This window comes from Alosa pseudoharengus, unplaced genomic scaffold (assembly GCF_046254945.1).
Source record: "Alosa pseudoharengus isolate Yale_2024_CS ecotype anadromous, Long Island Sound unplaced genomic scaffold, YU_APseudo_1.1 YU_APseudo_1.1_scf_15, whole genome shotgun sequence".
Lineage (NCBI taxonomy): Eukaryota > Metazoa > Chordata > Actinopteri > Clupeiformes > Clupeidae > Alosa > Alosa pseudoharengus.
Window position 1 is genome coordinate 5,022,237 of NW_027468620.1, and position 26,915 is coordinate 5,049,151.

Sequence of the window (26,915 nt, forward strand, 5' to 3'; positions counted from 1 at the left end):
CATTGCAGAGGACTTTTTTTTAATCAACACTTTATTTTTATCACGCCATCAAGCCGTTTTTGAAAACTAAATGTTCCAATCAATGATCTAGGCAGCACATTTTCTTCTCTCTCCTTCATTTTACAGTCTGATGGTTACTGACTACAACGGCTTGGGGTCAAAGGTCATACAGAATCGATTAATCTGCGTTATTTTTTTTAATCAGTTATTTTTACTCAAATTAATTAATCGAAATTAATCAGTTATTTTGACAGCCCTAATTTGAACTTAAACAACCCCCAGTTGAGTGAAGTGAAAGAGTGAAGCTCTTGAAGGTTTTGGGTTTAGTTATCACCAGGATATCTTCAGGCTGAACTTCATTTTAACCAAAGATTCTAGAGGGCTCTGCATGAAGAACTACCATCTCATATGTAGGGTTGGGTGTCGTTCAAATTTGACCAATTCTAATTATGCTTTTTGATTCCGGTTCCTATCGATTCCTCATTTTGATTCCAAAATGTAAAATTGTTTAGATAAAATATAAATATATTCTTTATTCCAGGAGTAGTCTATGCTGTAAACCATAACTGAACATTCAAAAAGAGAATTTAATATGAAGGGGCTATTATGATGATGCATGAATAGGCAGAACCAAATTAAATTTTCCAGTTACAGTTTTCGGTTCTCGGTGTGGCTTATCTGTCCCAGTTCTTTCCTATCAATTCTTACCTTTCAGTTCCAACCCTACTCATATGGCAACAAGCCATCTTCCTTTGTCAGCCAAACCCACTCATTACAGGACTGGCAAGACAGACTGTTAAGAGAACCTGATTTGTCTGTTGATGCGGGTCTCTGAGCTGGTTGAACTGGTCAACTGTTACCTCTGAGCACATTTATTTTAAGTATGCAGTCACTGAGTAAAGAAGGGCTGGGTCTAAGTCAGAATATACACAGACAAGGGTGTGTGTGTAATGGTGTGTGCACAGGTTTGATCTGTACCGGTAAAATGTCCAGAAAAACACCAGGAGTTTTATTAAACAAAAACAAGCAGTAATATTTAAGTGTTTATTAAGTATCAGTTAAATCTGACCTTAATATATCAAAATGATTTCAAACAGTATACTTCTTCAGGGACACAGCCTTAAAGACTTTGTGCATTTAATTTATAGACATGTATGCATCTGTAAAGGTAGCTTTGGGGTTTACCTGATCATTATAGATCATGCACAGCACAAATACAACAAAAGTTGAACATGAAGCTGATGTTTTGGATTTTGTTTTTTTCCCCCAGTAATTCCTAGAAATGCCTCACATTGTTGAGCTGCCCCAAACATTGTTATTTCCATATGTGTTTAAGATAGTACACTCTAACAACTAAGAACACACTCTCCTGATGCATCACACGACATGCCTAGAAACTGGACTCTAGGTTTCCTAATTCACGGTGTGACTAAATGGTTAAGAAATCCAACTGACATCCACACAGAAACATGATACTTCTCACTATTGTTTGATTTACTGTATTGCTTTTTGCACTTTTGAATAATTTCTTTAACATTCACATTCACACCAAGGACAATATGACAACTTGTGTAATTTCATATTGATCCCAAATGTATAGCTTGTACAATTGCACAATACGTCTGGCCTGACGGGTGATATACAAAAGATTGAGGCACGGCAGCCACCCACAGCCTAAGGGCACAGGGTGGATTTAAGGTGCATTATCTTTAAAAGTTTAAAAAGAACAAAAGGTTAAACACAATAAGGCAACTTTTTTTCAAACAGGCTTGTTGGATCTGTTAATGACATCCCCTCGACTCGCTGGGTTGACGCGGTAACTGACGGAGTGATGAAAGAAGTCAGCGAGGAAGAAGAGGAAGAGGATAGTGTAGGGATTGCGGCTCAGGCATCTCCGCTGATGCGCGGCTCATTCGGAGGAGGGATCTTGACGTTGGACGGCTCCACGCCCCATATCTCCCTGGCGTACTCAGAGATGGTGCGGTCACTGGAGAACTTACCAGAGGCTGCAATGTTCCTGATGACCACCTTGGTCCATTCTTTTGGGTTCTGCAAAACAATTCAGGAAGATGGATATTTTACAATGCTGCATTTACTTGTTACAATTGACAAAACAGGCCCATAATATTGAGTAAGTGAGTAATGGAGCCTATTAAACCAGTTACTTTAGGAAGGGATTTCAGGAAGACTATTGCTTTATATTATTTCACATAACGTACACAGGATGATGGACCAACTTCAACTGTTTTTTTTTTGTAAAATGGCAATGCTACTAAATTAGGTTACCAGGCTGCTTGCCCTGGGTCTTCACAGCAAGACACAGACCTTTCACATTGCATTGCCCGTCATATCGACCTGTGACATACCTTGTAAAGTTCATTCACTTTTTCCTGACAAGCAATGTATGCCTCGTAATCAGCAAACACTTTGAATCTGGAAATAACATAAAAATGTAAAAAATAAAAATCAATCAAACTTCACTGACATAAACATTTTATTTTTCATCCATAGGATATCTCACCTCACTATGTTGCCATTTACAATAAGTTACCATACAGGTTGAATTACTAGACTGTAACATGTAAACAATTAATTGCATGGACGCATTGATCATCTGCTCATACCTGTCGTGATTCATCAGCATGTTGACCACGTCCTTGAAGAGCTCAGGCTCTTTGGGACTGAACAATCCACTGCGGATCTGATCAGTTGCCTGTTGCAGCTCTGGGAGTCGATCGTAGTATTCTTTAGCGTTATATCTGCACAGGTAATTTTAGACACGATTACTAATACAGGACAGTCTTTGGTTGGGCAGCACTTGCATGAGAGGTCAGTATATTGAAAAAGTGTTCAATATATTTTCCATTACAATAAGTATCGTTTTCTGCACGGATATTTTCATGGATTCTGCTCCTAGTGATAGAGTATGTACAATCTCTGCAGTAATCCTCTTTTAACAATCTTTGATTAAATTTATTCAATATTGAATATTTTTGAAACTAAACTCGCTACTGTAGTGTATAATGCTAAAGGAAACTACTGATATGGTCACTCCCTAGACTCACCCCTTCCGATCCATGGCGTCCACGTCCTCCACCCTCATGCCAAAGATGAAGAGGTTGTCCTCGCCTGCCTCCTCGGCCATCTCCACGTTGGCTCCGTCCATGGTGCCGATGGTGAGGGCGCCATTTAACATGAACTTCATGTTGCCCGTCCCAGAGGCCTCGGTGCCCGCTGTGGAGATCTGCTCCGAGAGGTCAGCTGCTGGGATCACTGAAAATGAGAATGAAAGGCAGGCCAGAGAAAGAGAAAGACAGAGAGAGACAGAAAGAGACTGTTATTCAAAACCGAAATACATTGAGTAAAGAGCATTTTTCTATAACAGTGAGGTTCCCAATGGTTAGGTCTGCTTAGATACAGTACCCTCCAGAATTATTACCACCTCATGCTAAAGTTGACTAAAATCTGGTATAAAAAAATAATCTGTTGGTGATTTATTGTAATCTCACAATGAAAACAAATAGGAAAAATCCAACCTTGAAGGGAAGCAAATTTGTTTTGAGAAGAAGGAAAATATCATAAAGAAATAAATATTTTTAACAAAAACACGTTGCTCACAATTATTGGAACCCCTGCTTATAATACTGTAACGTCGGCGCACAAGACAGTGTTAGCGTTCTCCCGCGCAGGGCATCCTGGGATTCGAGAGCGAACATTTGGGGGGTTTATGTCGTTAATTCTCCTTAGTTTTGAGTGTAATGTTAGCGTCTTTATTGTGACATATTTCCCTTTTAGTTCTCCCTCGTGTGTGATCCTTTTTGTGTGGGGGGCTGCGTCCTCCCCTGTATGTGTAGTGTGTGTGTCTGCTTGACCTGCCCCGTGTGTATTGTGTTCTGTGTTCTGTGTCTGTGTACCTGCTCTCGTTCTCAGCAAATAAACCTTTTGATTGGACAACTGTGTGGGTCGCTATCAAATCGTTACATTGGTGTCAGAAGTGACTTTCGGACATGGCCTCCACTCAGCGAGAGAAGCTGGGAGCGGGAGACCTCACCACTGGGTGGAGGCCCACGCAAGAGGATCCAGGGAGAGCCCTTATAAGGGTTGCTAAGGAGCTTGAGGCCTTCTATCGTTACTGCCGCCGGAGGAGAGGAGCTGTCGCTGGGACCTGCCTGCTGCCATGGGAGGAGATCTGGCCGGAAGAAGCGGTCGCGGAGAAGATGACGCTGGCCTGGGCGCTGACTCCACGGCGAGCCGCGACGCGTGAGCAGAGCCGAGGGAGTGCGGCGAGGAAGAGGTTCCTAGACGATGGACGGTTGGCGGAGCCACTGAGGGCAGCGAACTCACGACGGTGGGGCAGCTTCGACGGAAAGGCCCTCTGAACTTTAAAAACGTTTGGGTGCGTGTGAGAGGCACGTGCTGTATGGGCGCTCGTTCTAGTTGGCCTGTTGGCCGGCGCCTTGTGAAACAAGTTCGTGGTGTGGAGTTCGTTAGCATGGCCATCTCGGGGGTCGTGCCTTCGCTGAGGCCGCGAGGGAGTGGAACGGGCCGGGAGCAGAGCAGGACGGCTCTGCGAGAAGGCAACACGAGGAGGGACGCTGAAGATGGTAGCTGCAGCGGGAGAGCTCAGCGCGGTCCGGTTGCTGCGGAGTCGGTGCCTGTCTGACTAGGTCGGTGAAACGACGGAGCGGAGTGGCGTTGGTGCAGCTTCATCTGACCCCCCTCGAACCCCGGTGCTTGGTACAGTGTCGACGGTTGAAAAGGCCACCTAGGGCCCTGCCAGGAGAGGAGGAGTGCCGCGGTGACACGCCGCGGAAAGTGCAGCCTGAGGGCGGCTGCTGAGAGGGAGCTGGTGACGAGCGGGTCGGCCACGTGGCTGCTAGCACGCCCGTACTGGATTGCTAGCAGCGTGGCGCCCCGTTGAGTGAGCTACTGCGGCGTGCACCACACGTGAGTTGGCGGTACTGTCGCACTGAACTGAGTGGCGGGCGACGCGCGCCGACATTAGCATGTGGCTACCTCGTGGGCATTGCCGAGGACGGCAATGGCTTGTTGGGGGAGCTGTGTAACGTCGGCGCACAAGACAGTGTTAGCGTTCTCCCGCGCAGGGCATCCTGGGATTCGAGAGCGAACATTTGGGGGGTTTATGTCGTTAATTCTCCTTAGTTTTGAGTGTAATGTTAGCGTCTTTATTGTGACATGTTTCCCTTTTAGTTCTCCCTCGTGTGTGATCCTTTTTGTGTGGGGAGCTGCGTCCTCCCCTGTATGTGTAGTGTGTGTGTCTGCTTGACCTGCCCCGTGTGTATTGTGTTCTGTGTCTGTGTACCTGCTCTCGTTCTCAGCAAATAAACCTTTTGATTGGACAACTGTGTGGGTCGCTATCAAATCGTTACAATACCTTCTTAAGCCTTCCTTTGCCAATAAAATAGCTTGTAATATATTCACCTATGACACCCCATAGAGTTTGGAGAATACAAAGCAAGAGATTTAAAGGAGAATTCCGGTGTGATATTGACCTAAAGTGTATTGAAACATGATACCGAGTGTGAACGTATGTCTCATAGCCCATCTCGGCTTGTCCCCTGCACTCCAAAATCTGGCGCTAGTTAGCCGATGCTACCAACAGCTTTTTCAATGGTGGTGCTTCGGCATCGGGCTAGCCATGCAAATAAATCACTGTTTTACACCATTTACGAGGCTCAATGTATCTCCACACTTCATTGGTAGACTTCCGAGGGCCCTGACATTTAAAACGAGACATTGAGAACTTTGAAAAAGCACTGGTAGTTTACTTACAAGACGATTTATACAGACAGTATCTTCACGAAGTTTAGCGTTTGCAGCCATCTTGAATTTACTTAACTTCGTGACGTTAGCCATCGAACTGAATCTTGTAACTCATATGATAGATACACAGAAATTCTTCTCACACTTCCTTCGCCTTCAAAGTCATCAAAGTTAAACATTTATTTATGTATTATTATTAATATCATCCTCACCAAGTCGTGTTAATGTTGAAGCTACCATACATGATCATCTTCAAAAACAGTCATGCTAAAACAAAACAAAAAAGTTATAGCCTTGAAGCTAATCTTCTTTCCACTTTTCCGACCTACGGTCAATCCATCGAAAACCTCTGAAATGATTAGTGCCGTTTTAAAAAAAATTAGGTTTACTTTTTTATTATTATAAGGTTGCCTCTGTGTATGCTAGGTTTTGCTTATGAGTTACCGTCATAGACAGTAAGGTGGACTGAGCTTCTTATCCAAACAATACGGTTATCTCCCTACGGCGCGAAAGAGAGATTACGTCAAAGCTAGCTTCCCTCCAACCGAACAAGCTAACCATTCTTCTTACGGGTAACCAACGTTACGGACGAGGTAATGGAGTCTGTTTTGCCTTTGTAGTGTTTATGTAGATTACACAGAAGCTACAATATCGGCACAGGATATATGTTATATGAAGTTATGGTATTTCAAAAAAATCCTAGAATGAATGGACTTCTATGGGAGTTAGCAGAGAGGTGGTCCCTCCAGCCTACGTCGATTCTTCTACTTCTGGGAATTCGCCTGCCCCCTTGGTTGCTGCTACTGGAAGAAACTGGAATCCATGCATTTCCACAGAATTATTTTTGGAATCTGATCCCTTATCATACCTGTTCATTCTTACTCGTCGCTCGACTTATCGTGACTAAATGAAGTGAAAAACAAAGTAATGAACTACCTCTGAAAGTTCACAGACACTCTGATTAACTTAACGAAGTTGAAATTAGATGGGGAAATGCTTCTGTTTGCTTCTGGTTTTGTATAAGATTTTCTAGGGGTGCCAATAATTGTGAGCAACGTGTTTTCGTTAAACATATTTATTTCTTTAAGAGATTTTCTTTTTTCTCAGAATAATTTTTTTTCCCTTCAAGGGTAGATTTTTCCTTGTTGTTTTTATTGTGAGAGTACAATGAATCAAAAGATTATTTTTTATACCTATTTTTAGTCAACATTACCAAAGGTGCCAATAATTCTGGAGGGTACTGTATTAAACATAAAACTAGCCTGGGAATACCCATACGAACCTTTGGCAAAATTAGGATTTGCTCTGCAATTGCGTCTGACCTATAGGCCATTGAAGCCCATTTCCAATGTCCCCAAAAACCGGGCACGCAAGCACAATTGCTTATCCATCATGGACCTGTATTTCTTTGGAATTGAGTAAACCTTTTGCATTTAAAACCTTCATTTACAAGATTGCTGTACTTCTGAAACGATTTGGTAAGAGTTTAATGCATCAATTTAAGTTTCATTTCACTGCTAATTTCACTGTTATGCCCCTGCTGGAAGTCGGAAGTCAATGAACCTTTTCCAGACCCACTCTCAATCTCAATTCAGAAGGTCTGCGTCAGGCTAACACAAAATCCCCTCTTTACCTCAAGCATCCCCACACCTACCCTGACAAACTGCTCAAAGCCTGTAACACTTAGCTTGTAGGACGTATGCACCACTATAATGTGTGTTTTCACTAAACTCCTAAAGAGAAATAATAGTTATTATATATGCTGGAGTTGTTGAAGTGAAAACGCCAGATGGAAGACATTTCCATACGTCTCATGAATAGCCAATCTGCACCTGAATGCACTTGTAACAGCTTGAGGTCTGCCTTCAACACTCACCTTTCTCTGCCAGCGAAACCCTGTAGTTCTCCAGGAAGATCACCTTCAGCCGGTCTCCCACCACTGGGTCATTATTCACCACCTGCCCCACTGAAGTGATGAGCTTAATGATCAGCTTGGCCATGTGGTATCCGGGGGCAGCCTAGGACAAGACAGAGGGTACAGAATGGAGAGTTGGAGCACACAGTTGCTACTTCAAGAATTAAATGTCAAATGGAGGCATTGTTATGCTGACAAAGCACAAGTGTACCTTTCCTCCAATCATGATTGTTCTTGGGACAAAGACCTTGTTTGGATCTTTTTTAATGCCTACACACAAAAAAGAAACAAATGTAAAGATATCTTCCAAGGAAATTAGGATTCCCTATGTTACCCATAGAGACGTCACTGAGAAGACACAACACAGTTCTTAAGCCCGCAGGCAGAGGGCAGCAAATACCCACTGACTACATGCTTGACGGATTCTTTCTGCTGTCATGTTATGGTCTCATTTTATGCTTGGGCAGTTTTCTCCCAAATGACTTTGAACAGGAAGTCACACAAAAACGCTGAAATGCTCAACCCCTGAGGCTGAATTATAACACTGAATATAAAGGAGAAGTGGTGCGTCCAACACGGTTATGGTTAACTGCACTTACGGTTGTAGAAAGTGATGATGTGCAGGCAGTTGAGGAGCTGCCTCTTGTACTCATGAATTCTCTTGACCTGGATGTCAAAGATGGACTCTGGATTGATCTTCACGTGGTACTCATTCTCCAGATACACTGCAAATTTCTGCTTGTTTTCCTGCATGGGACAAAAACAGTGAATAAAGTAATTAAGCGTTTGAAACTGTAAATTCAGTCATGGGAGACAGGACAGGGCTGGCACCTGTTTAACATTTGCCACGTTACGGATGAAAGCCTCGTCGTCAATGAAGTCCAGCAGGTTCCTGAGCTGAAAAAGGTCAGTCGTGAAGTCTTCTCCGATTTTCTGTGTGAGAAAAAATAAAAAAACTGAATCATTGATCAATTTTAGAATACAGGTAAAACTGCTGTGATTATTTCCTGCTGTGATACTATACAGATGCAACACCCATGAAGTTCTATCTGGCCTACCTCAGTGATGAGGTCGGCAAGACCAGGGTTACACAGCAACAGCCAACGGCGAGGAGTGATTCCATTGGTTTTGTTCTGGAATTTCTCTGGTTCTATGTCATAAAAGTCCTTGAAGCTTCACACACACACACACACACACACACACAAAACATGGCAGATAAAAAGATCATTCAGGGCTTACACATTCAAACTGAAAAAGTGAAAAGCTGATGTGTCAGGAAAGTGCCCAGTTGCCCACACAGGGCTCATGTCAAAGTGCTCAAGCTGTCCTGCACTCACACAGTGCTCTTGACGATGTCTGAGTGGATTTGAGCTACTCCATTGACCGCATGGGAGCCCACTACACACAGATGAGCCATGTTGATCCTCTTGGGCTCTCCTTCCTCAATCAGGGACATCCTTCGCAAGCGGTCCATGTCTCCTGGGAACTGCTCTTTGATTTTCTGTCAAAATAAACAGTGCAACCCATGCAAAATTTGGTCACCATTTTCCATTAACATGACATAATTTACCCCCTAGTCATTTCAGCCACTCGGTAGTCGCATTTGTTATCAATGGAGACTAATGTGACGCATTGTTTTAGCCATATCCCAAACTTACATCCAGGTGGCGCTGGTTGATCTCGTAGATGATCTGGAGATGCCTAGGCAGGAGGAGTTCAAACATGGTGACAGGCCATCGCTCCAGAGCCTCTGGGAGAACAGTATGGTTTGTGTAGGCACATGTCTTGGTGGTTATCTCCCACGCCTAGACATGTGGACAAAAAAAGGGAGCATTGCGGTTACTGACAGTTAAAAGAATGTCTATTCCATGAGTAAGTATTAGATCAATGTTTTATTTAGAACCAACCTGTAATACAAATACACCTTTTGTTTTGTGTTTGGAGTCTTTTGTTTTGATTAACAAATGGTCATAGTCAGGGCAGATTTTCTGATTAAACAATAACTCCATTATTGTGGTGGATAGATGACAGGCTTATCCATACCATCAACTAAAAACCTAATTTCTGCACCACAATGACAAAGCAAAAATGTCTACTCTTAAAGACCACATACTGGTCTATTGTTAGCTGGTATGTAGGAACTTTGTCACTTAGGGTTTAAGAATCTGTGCTAAAAAAGAGCTGCTCTGCTTTTTGTCATGGTATTTCTTTTAAATTATTTTGTGCACCCAATATTAACATTAATATAAGCCTCACATTTATCACAACAACATGATCTCTAGCTCTACTCAAACACGTTTGTAAAAAGCACTCAAAATGACCTTGTCCCAGTCAAGCTTCTCCACGTCCACCAGAATGCGCATGAGTTCTGGAATGGCGAGGGCTGGGTGGGTGTCATTTAGCTGGATGGCCACCTGAGGAAGCAGAGAGGATCATGACACTGACACAGAAGGCTTACTTCAACTGTAATGGCTAGGATTCAGACAACAAAGAAAATACTACTATGAACATGACACATAGGAATATAAAAAACGACATACTACATAATAGACTACAAGACAGCTACAGGTATAAGACTACACAAAGTCCTGGTACATCCTTTTCTATAACACTGCCAGAAGATTTAGATATTGAGAGATACCAAGGTTTGGTGGAGATAACCGATCCTCACCTTGTCAGGGAAAGTCTCAAAAGACGTCCTGACTGGGTCTCTGCAGCCAAACTTGGAGGACTTGAAGCGTCTGATAATGTCCTGCAGTGTGGCGGCCACCACAAAATACTCCTGCTTCAGACGCAGCTCCTTCCCCTCAAAGAACTACAACACACAAAACATAACATTAGGATCCGTGGCCTACTGGTTAGCGCTTCGGACTTGTGACCGGAGGGTTGCCGGTTCGAACCCCGACCAGGTGCCCTTGAGCAAGGCACCTAACCCCTCACAGCTCCCCGAGCGCCTCTGTTGTTGCAGGCAGCTCACTGTGTCGGGATTAGTGTGTGCTTGCAGAGACTAAATTTCCCTCACGGGATCAAAAGAGTATATATATAATGGCAACCACAAAACTGACTGTGTCAAACCGTGTGAGAAAATCTCTTCCATAGGCTACATATCAAGAGATCCAAACAGCACACTAAGAGCCAAGCCACTGAGCATTTCCCTATGTGATGTCGTAGTTACAAGCTTCTTTGACAAGGTGTATGGACACAAATAAACACATTCATTCTAAACTCAATAATGGCACTAAGGCACCATTCACTCAGCTTAATCTGATTTTAGAACATAAGTACAATAACAAAGACAAGAATCCCTGTTCCAAGACCTGTGTATATTAAAAAATCCTTTTTCTGAATTCCATTCACACCACCCTAGTACATTCAGCAAATATATGTGGTGCTGGCTTGATGCTGACCTAAAATAACATCCCCTCTGCCCTCTCCCATTACCACTGCACATTATAACAGAATTATTCAACAGCCTGATAAACAACTTGGCAATGCTGCTGCACACCCGAGCTACCCTCATAACAATGCATGATGGGTAATTTTAGCACAGGCTTTTAATATCCATCAACACAGCTGACTGGTTCTACTAAAACATTCATGTCTAATGGGAGACAGCTCACTTAATTAAGTCTCTTGGGGAAAACAGTATTTGCAATGTGTTTCTAGTGCTGCATATGCAAATAGATATTGAATCTGTGGTCACTGGTTACAGCCATAGGCTACAGCAGATAGCACACAGCAGAAGTGGCGCATCCTTATTTGGCCATTACTGTAGAAAAGGCCCCACCCCCAACCCCACACCCCCTTCCCAAAGCTCAACTTACAAGCTTAACACACGCATAAACTCTTCCTGTGCGCCACACAAACTTACCAATCCTCTGACAATGAACCATGATGACAGTCATTATGTAACAACAGAAGTGCGTAGTAGACTTACATTATCATTGGGGTACAAAACCCTGGAGATGTTTTCTGCAAGGTTCCTGTCCAGTACTGCCTGAATATAATCCCCAACATTGACTGTCAAAAAAAAGCAATAACAATTAAAACAGTTATGCCTAATGATTAATGGTCAAACTACCGCTGTAACCACTGCATCTAAATCTTCCCATTACATTTGAAGTTGAACTTGTGACACTTGTGAGGAACCATAGACATGTGTGTCTGTAATCACAAACCACAAACATCCTGCCTGCATACTGTTGTACAGTAGCATCCATGCGTGTACGTGTGTCTGTGCACTCACATGTGGGAGACTGTATGCAACACAAAGTGTAAGGCAGCATACCCTGTTGTGCGCATCAGCTTTTCAAAACACGCTCTCACTAGCTAGCCTGTGTAGTGTATCTATGGGGACCATGGCCTGGAGCCACCTCCGCTCTGTAAGCCAGGGGGGTGGGGGTATTGTGCTGACACACTGGCATTGCTTGGTATTTCACACGCACACACACACACACTAAAGTAGCCATCACCCCAGATTTCTCTTCCATATATAAACACATCCATATGGTTTCTGCATCACCTAGCTTGACTCATATTACACATCATTTCAGTGTGTTCGTCAAAAAATTGTGGTCAAATTATCTGGAAAATATTTCAGCTTTACTTTTCGGACTGAACCATTCACTCAGATTGACTAGAGAGATTGCTACTGGAGAAGATGAGGTCAATGACTCTCCAAAGATAGCCAGCCACAACAACAGTATGTGCTATTATCAGCTGTGCTTGGTCTCTGACAGGTTCCAGGAATGTGACTGGTGCATCGTGCGGGTTTGCTAGACTGTGGAGCTGAACATGGCAGGCAGAGAGAGAGAGAGAGAGAGAGAGAAGAAGCCTACACTCTTCCAGGTTGAAGTCGTTGGGTGCTTTGGCTGACCACAGCCTCATGGTGTTGACCGTGTTGTTCTTGTATCCGGGCACAGGAGTGTCGTAGGGCATGGCCAGAACAACCTGGAATGTGATGAGTGCAGCGACACAAAGTATTAGAGGCATTAATAGACAACAGCTGTTTAAGCACTACACATAGGCAACAGCCAAAACCGGCATAGTAGTTCAGTAGTGTCCTAGTGCACTGGGTCAAATTCAACTGCTCATATTCATTCATTAGCTCATGATCACTATAAGCATGTAATCTACACACTGGGACCTAATTTAAAAGATGGACAAAGTCTAAAGTCTAGCTAAAGCTAATATAAGGCAAAATCTATTTGCTAATTTAAAGCTACCTTGTGTAAGAACTTCTCCCATCTAGCAGTGAAATTCTATATGACAACCAACTGAATATTACTTTCTAGCCCCTCCCATTCCGAGCGCATTTTAACTCCTACGGTGGCCGTTTCATGCCAAGGTTAACATGGCTTCCAGTACTAGGCCTACGACTTCGTCCAGTGTTCCTTCCAGTGATGAGGTTACTTTAGAAAACAATTACACATTGCATTTAGTTATATAGCCAGTAAACATGTTGGTTATGACCTCTATGTAAAGTGAATAATAGTTTTACGTTTTCGTTATTTTGGTAGGCTAGGCCTACTATTTCATTGCTAGCATCAGCAAACGAATGCATGGGTCATTCCGTGTGAAATCACCCAATTTCAGCACAATTTGGCAGGTGACCCTCTCCGAAAAAATCTGAAAAAAATCACAGGTGTTTGTAGACCAAATCCATGCATAGATCTTAAATAGTATATCTGGATAACTAATCGTTGCAAAACTACAGCCCTTTGAAACTTCAAGTCATTTTAAGCATTGTGGTGAACAATCCTTTTTGTTCAACTTCCAGCATTATTGGCTATTTTGGTATTTCACACACATTAGTGAAACTATGTGAATAGAAGTACATTTTCCTGTTGAATTAAAAAATCCAATCGGATCAGACGTATCTTGTGTACTTTCCCCTCTGCAAAGCTCTGAAAATGGCTATAAATTCATAATGTGAAAAGACATCATCACTTTTGAGGGCTTCTCATTCAGAAAGTATGTGACACAAATTCATCAGATTTTTTTCCTACACATATATGTATTATAAGGTCCTGTCCATGCATTAACTTTGGTTGTTATCATTTTCATATTTTCAGAGCATTTTTTTAAAATTGGGCCTTATTTTCAAAAAGCCTGTTTTCATCTTCTCATTTCACCACGTGGACAGTTAACAGGATTTTTTAAAAATGTACCATATATCGTTCTGTATGTGAGGATCATCTGCCCAAAATGTGGGCTTGTTGCTGAGTTTCTTCATTGAGATAAGATTTTTTTAAAATATTGTCTATAAATCCACTGAATTTGTACTGGATCTGCAGTACCACTTTGCACCACATGTGGTGCTCTTTTAATACAATGGAAGTCAATGGAAGAGTAAGAGAGTCACTTGTTTGCTGCACATATCCAATCTAAACACACAGTTTATGGTTCATAGTTGAATTGGTCCAAATAATTATTGCAACATGAACAACATACTACTCATACATAAATCTTATTTAAAGAAAATAAACTGATCAAGTAAATTATACACACATAAGACTGACTGGTCATCATACATGCAGCAAGAGGATTTAATTACCATCTTTGAAATGAGTTTTCTACACCAGCTTTAACCTATCAGTGCCTATGTGAGTACTTTAATAATTACTAGCCAACTGGTTAGGCAAAGTCTATATCCATCGTGATATGCATGGGATGCAGTCCTCTGTGATACATAGACAAAGAGTATCAAGATGGAGATCAGTGCTTTGTCTCCATGTGATCTGGGAAAGAAGTTGGAAAATTAATGTCATAAAGGAACATATTCAAGAAACAATGGGTTTCTAAAATTCAGTTCATCAAGGTATTTCACTTGATGAAGATGACCATGTGTGTTTTCATCACAAGTATTCATAACAAGGTTTGAGGACTCGTGGATCCAAGAGACATTTGTAAAAAGATGATAAATCGTTAGTATAGATTTTTAATGCATCTGACAATGCACTGAATTTTAGAAACCCCTTTTTACTTGAACCATATGAACCATAAACTGTGTGTTTAGATTGGATATGTGCAGCAAACAAGTGACTCTCTTACTCTTCCATTGACTTCCATTGTATTAAAAGAGCACCACATGTGGTGCAAAGTGGTACTGCAGATAAAGTACAAATTCAGAGGATTTATAGACAATATTTGTAAAAAATCTTATCTCAATGAAGAAACTGAGCAACAAGCCCACATTTTGGGCAGATGATCCTCACATACAGAATGATATATGGTAAAATTAAAAAAAATCCTGTTAACTGTCCACGTGGTGAAATGAGAAGATGAAAACGGGCTTTTTGAAAATCAAGCCCAATTTAATAAAAATGCTCTGACAATGTGATATGGTTAACAACCAAAGTTAATGCATGGACATGACCTTATAATCCATACATGAGTGGGAAAAAAATCTGATGAATTTGTGTCACATACTTTTTGAATGAGAAGCCCTCAAAGGTGGTGATGTTTTTTCACATTATGAATTTATAGCCATTTTCAGAGCTTTGCAGAGGGGGAATTACACAAGATACACCTGATTTGATTGGATTGTTAAATTCAACAGGGAAATGTACTTCTATTCACATAGTTTCACTAATGTGTGTGAAATACCAAAAGAGCCAATAATGTTGGAAGTTGAACAAAAAGGATTGTTCACCATGATGCTTAAAATGACTTGAAACTTCAAAGGGCTGTAGTTTTGGAACCATTAGTGATACAGATATACTATTTAACATTTATGCATAGGTTTGGTCTACAAACACCTGTGAGTTTTTTTAGATTTTTTGGGAGAGGGTGACCTGCCAGCCACTGGGTGATTTGACACGGAATGACCCGCATGCTAATGTTAGTACAGTATCAGTGCTATCGTTATTCTGTATGTGTGAGATTAATAGTGTAAAGGCCATGTTTACAGCGTAGCCTACTATTTTTCTCAGTGAGCAGAGTCAGAGATCAGTCGATGCAACGGAGGTGCGAGGGAAAGGTAAAGGAAGAGGGAAAGGTAAAGAAAAGCCAAGAGCCGGTGGCAGAGGATCGGTGAGACCTCCTAGGCAAAGAAAAAGTAAGACTCTCCAAAGATGACGAGGAGAGAGTGGAAGAACTTCCAAGACAAAGGAGAGAAGCAACAGAGGTTTGTGTTTTTAATATTTCTCTGAACAGTATCAATGTCAATGACACCGAAATTAGCTCGGAAGCTGCACCAGGCACGTTCGTTTGCGTTGCGTATGCTGCCACTACACCAGAAAAGAAATAGACCATTCTTCTAAAATTGATTTTACACGTTGTGAACGGAACGCTTCAGTTACGCGCTTGGTGTAGCTTCCTGCCTGTTTGTATCTCCATTGTTTATATGTAGCAATTTCTAGCTGTTGCCAGTCAACTGCATGATGCGAGTTGTCTGCCAGTGAAATCACGACACATATGATTACATTATGGTCTATAGAAAATGTTACACAACAACATTTCCACCTTTTCATTGTCCAATGTCCATACACATAGTATTCTTCATCATTTTGTGTGAACACTTGAAAAATGACACAGAGTACTATTACTACTATTCTGCTAACAATCTAACTTTGCTACCTAAACAAGCCTATCTGATCTTATTTCTTGTGTCTTATTATGACCGCCGCTAGCGAAGCGGTCATATAGGGATTGTCAAAGTTTTTTTTTTTTTTTTTTTCGTCATCTACTTACTGAATTTTTGGTCAGCGATACCCGGGACACCGAACCACCGGGACACATGAAATTTGGTGGGTATGTAGCCCCACTAGACTTTTACGGAAAACATTCGTTTCGTCCCCGGGATCCACCCCGGCCGATACATAATTACAAATTCAGTAGGATTAAAAGAAAGCCAAAATATATTCATCATCATCATCATGGCTGCATTTCCAGTATTGGCGATAAGTAGCGTTTGTCCACTAGATGGCGCATCGTTGCAGTAAGACGTAATTTTGTTGGAAGTTAAACGTGGGTTGGAATAACAATGGACGCTTCCTACAAGGACTATAGTTTACCGCAGAGAACGTCTAATAAGGATAGGATGATGTTCACATGAAATGTAATTCCCATTTCTTCTTGAAGCCGAAATAAATCTGAGGATGTTTATCGGACATGCTTGGTTTTTACTGCAGGTACGTTAATCTTATAATATCAATAAGGACCTAGGTAATGTTACCGTTAGCGTTGGGTGAGTGATGGAGGCCAATTTGATTGATTGCATTTGTAGAAAACTATAAATGCGGTTATACCAAGCAAATTGATAGCAGCACTGTAATTGTATCTTTCGACTGTCATTTGTTGCACGTGCTACAAAAATCATTCTGTGCAATGGAAGATTTACCAACGTTACACCGGTCTGATACAGTTTTGCCTATACATGCGTGAGACTGACGGCTCCCACACACAGCTGCGTTCCATCAACGCAGGCCAGTGGGTGTTCCCGACGGTAGCTATGCAAATGACTTGAAGTAAAACCGTAATGTGATTGGTTGGTGCCGTCCGTAGATTGGCTTGATTGGCCGGTGCCGTCTGTCGGTGCAGCAACACCTGAACTCCTCAACGCGAGCGGCGGGAGAAACGCGACGCGACGGACCCACAATTCAGTTCGGCAACGGATCACGTGAGCCCATGTAAAGTGAATGGGATGCGTCTCCAGCAACGCGAAGCACGCAGCTGTGTGTGGGAGCCCTGAGACGCCTGTTTATTTTGTTTTAAGTGCATGCAGGGTGTGAGAGGGGAATCGATGTGCTTTGATTCCAGCTTGGTAGTTGTAGTCTGTGAAATTAAAAAGCATGTGTGTGTGAAGTATCCAAACAATGACACCTTCATGTCATGGCTGCTTTACGGCTCCCACACACAGCTGCGTTCCGTCAACGCATGCCAGTGGGTGTTCCCGACGGTAGCTATGCAAATGACTTGAAGAAAAACCGTAATGTGATTGGTTGGTGCCGTCCGTAGATTGGCTTGATTGGCCGGTGCCGTCTGTCGGTGCAGCAACAGCTGAACTCCTCAACGTGAGCGGCGGGAGAAACGCGACGCGACGGACCCACAATTCAGTTCGGCAACGGATCACGTGAGCCCATTTAAAGTGAATGGGATGCGTCTCCAGCAATGCGATGCACGCAGCTGTGTGTGGGAGCCGTTAGCAACACACCTTAAGCTACTGTGTAGTGGGTCCCATTTAAAAGTGGCTACTTCATTCGCGCTTTCCTTGACTCATGGAGCTGCGTGAATTTTATTACAACTTTTCGCCACGATATGGCAGTTTAAGTCCGCTTGATACTCTAGGGCGTAAGCCATTGGTTTCCAAAGGAGATTTTATTTGTGTCGCCAGCATAGCCTATTGACAATTTATGTTGTTAATAGGCCTACCTTATAAGCCTACCTGTAGCTTAGGGAAGCTAACAGCTTTCTATTAGGATCTAGTTTGTTAGTTACAGTTTTGTCATAACTCCCTGATGCATTTTTGCATTTAGAATAGCCAGAGCGTGAACAATATGGGGTGCCTATGGACTAGGCTTGGTGAACCCAGCCTGATCTGCCCGCTATTTATTTTTTTATTTCTTAAAAGATTGAGGTTGGTCTGGTGAAAGCCAGACTAGCCATGGACCTCAGTTACACAATGCAAGGGAACATGAATCAGCCTATATTTGCACGAACAATAACGGACAACAGCTCTTCAACTTTGGCCCGTTAAAATGTGTAGAACAGTCTAGCGACGCATTTCATCAAGGCCCATTTGGACATGTCAGTTATTTGCACCACTAGATGTAAAACAGCATTTCGTTTCAGACTACTGTTACTTAATTTGTGCATTAACAATAACGTTTCAGACTACTGTTACTTAATTTGTGCATTGACAATAAAGTATTACATGAACTAAAGATGACTAAAATCTTATGTAGAAGAAGAAACATTCACAAAAAATCCATCCATCCAAAAATGACCTTTGTGTTTGATAGCTGTTGAAAACGGCATGGAACTGACAGAGATGTTTTTGTTTATAAATAAATAAATAAATAAATAACATTATGCTGATACCTTTTGCTTTTCCCAAATACAATGTAGCCTACAGGTGTCTCTAGGACAGGGTAATAGAAGAGTGATCCCAAGCTGTGTGTCTAGGATAAGGGATAAATTCCCTGACCCTCAGGGACATCTCTGGAATTTATATCACCTTCCCATAATGTTGTAATGTTGTGTTATTGAAAATAGTTTTTTGTATTAGTGTTCTTGTACTGCCTGTTCCTTTTAAAACTGTATTTAATTTATTTTACACCGGTACATCGTTATATTTTGCTTTCATGAAAATAAAAACTTTTAGAATTGATAAGAGACTGTTCATGCTGTACCTCATACATTACATCCACAAACTTATAATTAAAAAAGGAGCTGTGGTAAATTACCATTTTGAAACACCAAATGACAGTAACATGGTCAACAATGTTATTTGCAATATATTTATTTACAGAAATTAACAAATTATGGTATTTACACATGAACCCTTCCTTTTTGTATGGTGCCTTTGAAGCAACATGGGCCATCATTCTAAATTTGCAGTCTCCTGGAAAGCTGATCCTGTGGAAGACATGCAGTGTCGTTAGACATACACACCATTTTATATAGTTCAACATATTGTTACTAATCTGTATAGTGCTATTTTGCCTAGACTGAGTTACAGGCAAGGTTACATAAGGAACAATGAAGGCATGCACGTGCATCACATAACAAGACCATTGAATTTCGTCCACGATGCTCATGTCGGCTTTGTAAAAAATATATATAAATGCTTATATCATGAAAATATACAATAGAGAATGTCATGTAGGGTTAGGGTATAGACATTATGAGCATTGATGGGTTACCTCCAATTTCAGGGGCTTCTGCAATTGCGCCAAGATGCTCATCTGAAATGAATAAGCAGAGCGTTTCACAACATATGACGGTACATAAAATGGTAAACACCAAGTTATTAAAAATATACTTTCAGTTATTATCAAACAACAATAGAATCAACAATTGTTTTCATGCCGTGACTGACCTGTCGGTCCCATTAGAAATGCTGGACACTTCTGGAGTAGCTAATACTAGAGGGCTTTCCCTTCATTGGTGTTGATGTGACTGCTCCCAGTTCTCTCTCATAGCTGGACAAAAAAGAGCAGTAGCCTACATGTTAGAATGTCTCACTTAAACCACAAACAAAGTACATTCATTTTATGACCGTGAAGAAACATGTATTTTGGTAGATGCATTGACTAAAGTTAAATCAAAGCAGTTTTGTCCGTATTTTATTGTTCTGCATGATAATGACTTAGACCCTCATTGATCGGTCTCAATGGGCTGGCTGGTCTACCTTGCTCCATTCATGCTACCACTCCATTTACACCATAGACTGTATGTTTACACGAATAGGCCGAATTACCTGTCGAGGAGAAAGCAGGCAACTTCGGCGTCCCTTTTAAAATCCTTGCTCCTCACGAGCTCTTTCCGTCTTAGAAAAGCCACTCCAATATTGACTTTGGTCTGTTGTTTTTCCGGTCGCGTTGTCGTTTTAATTCTCCTTTTCGCTTCCTTGGCGACTCCTTTTCATGTCCTCGAGAATAGGTGTAATCCTCCATCTTCAACAGACTTTCAAATCTGCGGCAGTCGCGAGTAGGCTAATCAGGCAATGAGTGTTGCCTACAAGCGCGAAAGGCGGAGCTGAATTTCCAGGAATGTCCCTCGTTGGCGAATGTATTTCAAAGATGGAGGCGCAACATGGATTCAGCCATTCGTGCGTATGTATTTGGAATAGCAGATTCTACACTTACGAGAATACTTTGATTAGTAGGTGGAAATAATTACACATGAATAAGCACATATTTTTGAAAGAACAAATGGGTTTTTGCTAAGAATTAACTCAAAAAAAGTACACAATGTAGCTTTAATACCATGAGCAAGATCCAAAGCACAGATATTGGTACGACTTAATGTTCCCACATGCCACACAATAGCTTTAGTTTAGTCTAACACTTTGCCTATCATTGAAATTAGGAACCTCTGTCTACATCCTCTTTGGAAAAGTCTGTAAAAGTCATATACTTTCTTTTTTTATGTTTTATATACACTATATGGAGAAAAACATATTGGGACCCTTGACCATTAGCTTCTACCTACAGGAACGTTTATAACATCTCATTCTAAATCTATAGGCATTTTTGCCCATTCATCCAGAAGAGCATTTGTGTGGTCAGGCACTGATGTTGGATGAGAAGACCTGGCTCACAAACTCCATTAGTTCATCCCAAAGGTGTTTGATGGGGTTGAGGTCAGGACTCTGCGCAGGCCCGTCACACCACACTCACCCAACCATGTCTTTAAGAACCTTGCTTTGTGCGCCCTATGACATAACGACGCTCGAATTCACTGACCTCCTCAGAACAACCTTTTCTTTCAAAGACAAATCTGAGAGTCCGAGTAAAGCCAGTCATGAGTAAAGATTTGTCTTGTGGTCAGACTCACCTGAGTGTTGATCCACTTGGCACCCTCTGCAGTGTGCTCCACATGGCCATAGAAATGCACAGGTAGCATGTATTCAGGCCGTGCCTTCTCCCAAGGGTTACCATAGCGCAGCCAATCATCAGCCTCCTCCACCTGAATGACGGGACATAAATACTTAATGGCAAGGTAGCTCAAATAACCAGAATTTTAATTTATTTAGTCAAATCGTAGTTACCTTTTCCAGTAAAAGTGTTACTTTTTAGACAAGTACTCTAAAAATTCAAGAAGCTGGTAGAATTGGTAGTTTCCCCATATCTCACCTGCCAGCCATTGGTAACCTTCTGATTGAAGATGCCAAACTCGTAGCGGATCCCATAACCATAGGCAGCCAGACCCAAGGTGGCCATGGAGTCCAGAAAGCAAGCTGCAGATCAGATGTTTGATCACATCTATAACTGTTCTATGGAAGCCCTTAGCTTGTGTGTGGGATTAAAGCCATACTAAAATATCAAGCAAGTATGTATTTGTGGCAAAAGTGCACAAAAACAGATTGAGCAAGATGGATGCATATTGAGAATAATCACTTACCCAAACTATACATATTATTTGAAATACATATACAAACTAATAGTATTGTTTGTCATTATCCCTTACCTGCAAGACGCCCTAGTCCTCCGTTGCCTAACCCAGCATCCTCCTCTATATCTTCAAGTTCTTCCAGATCCAAACCAAGCTGGTCAAGACAAATGCAATGCATTTTTGAACCAGGATATGTATTTCTAAATATACAAGGCCTCTCTCTCTCTCTCTCTGTGTGTGTGTGTGGTAGTGGTAGTGATGAGGTGTAGTATACTTTACACTTCATTGTGTCTGGGTTTGATGGAATAAGGAAACTAAGATGCAAAAGCATGAAAGACACAACTGAGATGTAGATCAGGTACTGGAAACTGCACTACAGCTTAAGAATATTCAACAGCCGATTTGCTGCTACCAATACATTCAAATATCCATATACCGGTAATTATTGTGCTCATATACATCAATACAAGAGAGTTTATATTCAACAAATTGTAGTTTGTTCATTAAACATTGGGTAAGTATTGGATGCAGTAGGTCGAGCAAAGTGAGTCTAAAAAGGCGGCAATTTGATGACACATAAACCCTATTATCAAAGCCTCGACAAATGATCTTAAATTAGATAATTTTTTTTCCCTCTTTTTATAAATTTATGATTTCAAACTGCACAATTCTGACTGAACCTGACTTAAGGCTTCAGTTACGTACGGTTCATCATAAGAACCTGCAACTGCTGCAGTTATACATCAATGTTATTATGTGAACACAGGTGTGCCCTTTTACCTGGTATATTGCTTCATCACATGCGTTCTGGAGGCCAAGGTTTATCATGGTGTTCTGAAGGGTCCGACCCATATAAAACTCCAAAGACAGGTAGTGGATTCGCTGCAAATTGCAAGAAAATACATCAAGGTGTATATTGTATTTTGAATTGTTAAACAGAAATCTTTTTACAGAGTGTGTTTTAAAAAAAAAATACTGGATGATATTTTGCAGAAATTTGCATGCCATCTGTCTTCTTGCCCAAAAAAGATATGTGTACCATTTCATTAAGGCATACCTATGATTTGCGCTACACAATGGCTAATGTTTAAGGAGAAACTATTAAGTATAAGTATAAGTATATATACTTTTTTGATCCCATGAGGGAAATTTGGTCTCTGCATTTAACCCAATCGGTGAATTAGTGAAACACAAACAGCACACAGTGAACACACAGTGAGGTGAAGCACACAATAATCCCGGCGCAGTGAGCTGCCTGCTACAACGGCGGCGCTCGGGGAGCAGTGAGGGGTTAGGTGCCTTGCTCAAGGGCACTTCAGCCGTGGCCCACTGGTCGGGGCTCAAACCGGCAACCCTCCGGTTACAAGTCCAGAGTGGCCTACTGGTTAGCGCTTTGGACTTGTAACCGGAGGGTTGCCGGTTCGAACCCTGACCAGAAGGAACGGCTGAAGTGCCCTTGGGCAAGGCACCTAACCCCTCACTGCTCCCTGAGTGCCGCTGTTGTAACAGGCAGCTCACTGCCCCGGGATTAGTGTGTGCTTCACCTCACTGTGTGTTCACTGTGTGCCGAGTGTGTTTCACTAATTCACGGATTGCGATAAATGCAGAGACCAAATTTCCCCTCACGGGATCAAAAGAGTATATTTATACTTGAAACACTATTCAGAGAAGTTTATAAAAAGGCTCATCAAGCAAGGTTTAGATTTCCTAATGCCTGTGCAACATGCATTTAAGTCACTAAACCCAACCAGGAAATTCAGCACAGGGGCTGCAATGGAGTGGAGTTCCTGGAGTCTACAGTTTTGGCTCTAGACCAGCACTTTGATTGCACTGCAGCAGGATATATCTGGCCTGTGGCTCCTCTACTTCTCTGTCATTGAGAGACAGCAACAACATAACAGCCAGTACATTGGATTAAAAGTACCAATTTAACACCAGGTGCTCCTGTTTAATCTGACACATCATTCCTAGTTTGTACCCATCTGAATATCCTTGTGTTCTTTTGCCTCCGTTATGCCTTGGGCTCTATGCACTAGCTGACTTGAAGTCGGCAAACCAGTTTCCTGTTCGTGGACATGGCTGTCAACAAGCACCTGAAGATGTGTGCTTTAGTAGTACCAAAATGTAAGAAATACAATGTACGGGAGTCTTAATGTCCTAAGGAGCATTACTGTGTGCCACTCATGCTCGGCTTCAAGTCTTTATAAAAGCGATTTTAGCTTCCACTTTTCCCCTAAAAACCCCAGCCTACGTGCAGTGGCTGCATAAAATAAGGAGGGTAGGATTTTCGGTGAGCACACGTTTTGGTACAACCGAAGCACTGCTTCACAAGTGACTATTCCTATGGCAGGGGTAGGCAACTTGCGGCCCGAGGGCCACTTGCGGCCCCTTAGCGTCTCTTCAGTGGCTCACTGGCTTTCCCTAAAATGGAAGTTTATTTCTAATAATATTTCTAACAACTTTATATCGTCATAAGCTTTAAGCTGTCCCAACAGTTAGTGAAAATATTATACTGTACAATACAGCATATGCAGAGTATGGCGAGTATACCATATGCCTGAGGCTAATAAAGATTGAGATGTTTAAACTGATTTATTTTATGGTTAGGATATCTTTGCAACTCCAGACAGATGTTTTTTATTTCTGGTAAAAAAAAATCCCTTTTAGAAAAGGTTACCGACTCCTATTATATGGGAATAGTCATGAAATGTAGCTTAGGCTACATCATCCTCATGTGATAATAATGAAACATATTTTCTTATCCATTACTTTGACTAGCCTACATGTTTGTGGGGGAACAGAACAAAAGGGAAGGAAGAGCTTTCACTGCCTGACTAGTTATTGCATATGACAGTAAACATGTATTTGACTAAAACTGCATGCATTGTACATATAGAACAGGGTCTTGCTATGTTAGACAGCACATTTCAAGATAACTAGCTTGAACTTTAGAAGGTCGTACATTTATGATTATGATCTTTTCCCAGGCGTGAAATTGTTTATCGGTCATTTCATTTTCACTCTGATGGCATGCAAGCATGCAAGTATTCCAACCTGCCCTAGACTGCAGGATACTTCCTGTTGTCCATCCTCGACAGGAAGACGAACAGGAAAAGATTAAGCTTTTACCTTTGGGTCCTTTTCATAGTAATACTGCTGGGTGCGTATCCACCTTCCAACCAGGTGGTCTCTGACGGTATGTGCCAGGGCAAAGTAATAATCTCTTGGGGTGGCAACATTGCGATCCTTCACCAGTGTAAAGTGTAGATGCCTGTTGAAGTTGGTCTTTATTTCCGCGACATCACCGAGCCCTGCAATGTCCCTGACACTGATCTGTCTTCTCTTCTCCTGGTCGGTCAGTGGCTTGGCCATGACTTGAGAGGCAACTCACGTCGCAAAACGAGGACGGAAGGAATGCAGGATTAGGAGACAGATAATTGCCAGTCTCTGGACGACGGAGGACTTTGGAGAAAGGAAGAATATATGTGACACACCCCTTATAGTTAGTGTGCAACGAGAGGCAGACAACCCAATGTTCTCGACTCTTATTGGAGGAAAAGCGAACTGGAAGGTTTTTTTACAGGTTAGAGATACAGCGGACCGCAGTCAAGTATGTACAAGCCCATGCTGTAAAACGAGACAATCGTTACCAAGCGTCTTCCATAAGGATCGTGGTTTGCGGGGATTTAAACTGTAGGCCTACGTCCAAATGTTTAGCGTTGATGGTTGCTCAAAGACAGTCGTGTAAAATGCATCACATGGGTTTCGCTAGGTTTGGTGCATAGTCTAAGCCTTAGATTAGTGCTAGGTTTATTCAACGGAACTACGGATATTTTAAAAACCATTTTCACTATGCACAATTCTCCATAAACCTAAGCACCACAATTAGGCCTACTAAAATTAAATAGGTCTGACTGTAAGATGAGTCAGGCACAAACCCCGATACCCGAGAGTTGGAACGTTAAATAAGGCGTGTCATTAGTCTACAATTAGTCTTAATTGTCAATTAGCTTTTCACGTGACGGCTGACACCCATACCTAATCAAACTTGTCTCTAAAATGTCAAGTAGGCTAGCCTAGACTAGCCTAGACGCAATGGAAACAAAAATCTTACATGGGATATAGCCTATATATCTAGGACTGAATGTTGTTGGAAATTTAACACAAAAGGGCAAATATAAAAGGAAGCGACTTCAATCACAAAGTGGATATTTTAAGTCAAACATTAGCCTAGGCGGCACAGATCGACCAGTGTTGATCATAGCGCTGCTCTGTGCATTTTTCTAAGGTGACAGAAACGAGTGGCTGGGAAGCACCGACATGTCGACCACATCGCAAAAACACAGGGACTTTGTCGCTGAGCCAATGGGTGACAAACCCGTGACTGCTTTATCTGGAATCGGAGAAGTTTTGGGAAAGAAACTTGAAGGTCAAGGTTTCGACAAAGTGAGTAGCCTATAGGCTTCATGCCTCTGAACTATAGGCCTACAGCACGTGCGCCCACCAGTTTCCATATCTGAGCGGCAAATAACATCATTATTGTAACATTGGATGGGGTCGGCTAATGTGTGTGTGTTTTCTCTAAATGTTTCACTGACTAGTGTATCCAAATTTGTTCTATTCAAATTATATAATATTACGTTTGAAATTCGGGAAAAGGGCTAATCTGAAAACCTGTATTTTCATAAATGTATTGCAGGCGTCTGTGGTCCTGGGGCAGTTCTTGCTGTTGCGCAAGGATGGCGAGCTGTTCACCGAGTGGCTCAAGGATACCTGTGGTGCCAACTCCAAACAAGCAGGTGCCTGCTCACAGTGTCTGAAAGAGTGGTGCGACGCATTCTTGTGAAGTCGAGCCTGTGGTTCTGAGGAAAAAGCAGACAGTCCAGTTCTATTCTCAAACAGTCTCATCCCTATCCTTAGGCTATTGGCTTTTGGAAAGGCTGTCTACTTCTGTCTTTCCTTTTGTTCTGAAAGCGCTGTTTCACTTATCTTAAACTGTTTTGTACGTGTGTCTGTAGTAAAGCAACTAATCTTGTCTAACAGTGTCAAAATGTGTAAATCATTATTATCATAATCATTATCATATCACAGTCATTATCTAGCACTTCAATATACAGACGGAACAGGAAATAAGCACTTGATAACTTCCATTTCA

General features: G+C 41.8%; 2 protein-coding genes across 5 annotated transcripts; one reads left to right on the forward strand and one right to left on the reverse strand.

The window, feature by feature from the left end:
* Positions 1-1,030: 1,030 nt before the first annotated feature.
* pygb (phosphorylase, glycogen; brain) lies at positions 1,031-25,248 on the reverse strand. The gene is made up of 20 exons (XM_076285319.1): positions 24,890-25,248; positions 22,541-22,642; positions 21,836-21,914; positions 21,502-21,605; positions 21,203-21,334; positions 12,538-12,649; positions 11,637-11,719; positions 10,371-10,514; positions 10,021-10,113; positions 9,358-9,504; positions 9,037-9,200; positions 8,758-8,872; positions 8,531-8,632; positions 8,299-8,446; positions 7,911-7,969; positions 7,661-7,802; positions 3,066-3,273; positions 2,625-2,759; positions 2,367-2,433; positions 1,031-2,049 (listed from the first exon to the last, which is right to left on the reverse strand). The coding sequence occupies exons 1-20, from the start codon at positions 25,130-25,132 to the stop codon at positions 1,885-1,887; spliced, it is 2,544 nt and encodes an 847-aa protein (XP_076141434.1). The 5' UTR covers positions 25,133-25,248; the 3' UTR covers positions 1,031-1,884.
* Positions 24,874-26,800, forward strand: LOC143124054 (barrier-to-autointegration factor-like). 4 transcript variants are annotated; one of them, XM_076285321.1, is made up of 3 exons: positions 24,874-24,956; positions 26,049-26,206; positions 26,460-26,800. In XM_076285321.1, exons 2-3 carry the CDS (start codon positions 26,081-26,083, stop codon positions 26,604-26,606), a joined length of 273 nt encoding a protein of 90 aa, XP_076141436.1. In that variant the 5' UTR covers positions 24,874-24,956; positions 26,049-26,080; the 3' UTR covers positions 26,607-26,800. The 4 variants fall into 4 exon arrangements, with proteins under 4 accessions (XP_076141436.1, XP_076141439.1, XP_076141437.1 ...); XM_076285324.1 differs by lacking the exon at positions 24,874-24,956 and adding an exon at positions 25,278-25,343; XM_076285322.1 differs by lacking the exon at positions 24,874-24,956 and adding an exon at positions 25,283-25,370.
* The last annotated feature ends 115 nt before the right edge of the window (positions 26,801-26,915 follow it).

Bases quoted from the DNA above. Each gene is read 5' to 3' on its own strand.
- pygb (XM_076285319.1), bottom strand. From the start codon at position 25,132: ATGGCCAAGCCACTGACCGACCAGGAGAAGAGAAGACAGATCAGTGTC. The intron at 22,643-24,889 runs GTAAAAGCTTAA...TGCAATTTGCAG, and splicing joins ACTATGAAAAGGACCCAAAG to CGAATCCACTACCTGTCTTT. The intron at 2,434-2,624 runs GTATGAGCAGAT...TGTTATTTCCAG, and splicing joins ATGCTGATGAATCACGACAG to ATTCAAAGTGTTTGCTGATT.
- LOC143124054 (XM_076285321.1), top strand. From the start codon at position 26,081: ATGTCGACCACATCGCAAAAACACAGGGACTTTGTCGCTGAGCCAATG. The intron at 26,207-26,459 runs GTGAGTAGCCTA...AATGTATTGCAG, and splicing joins AAGGTCAAGGTTTCGACAAA to GCGTCTGTGGTCCTGGGGCA.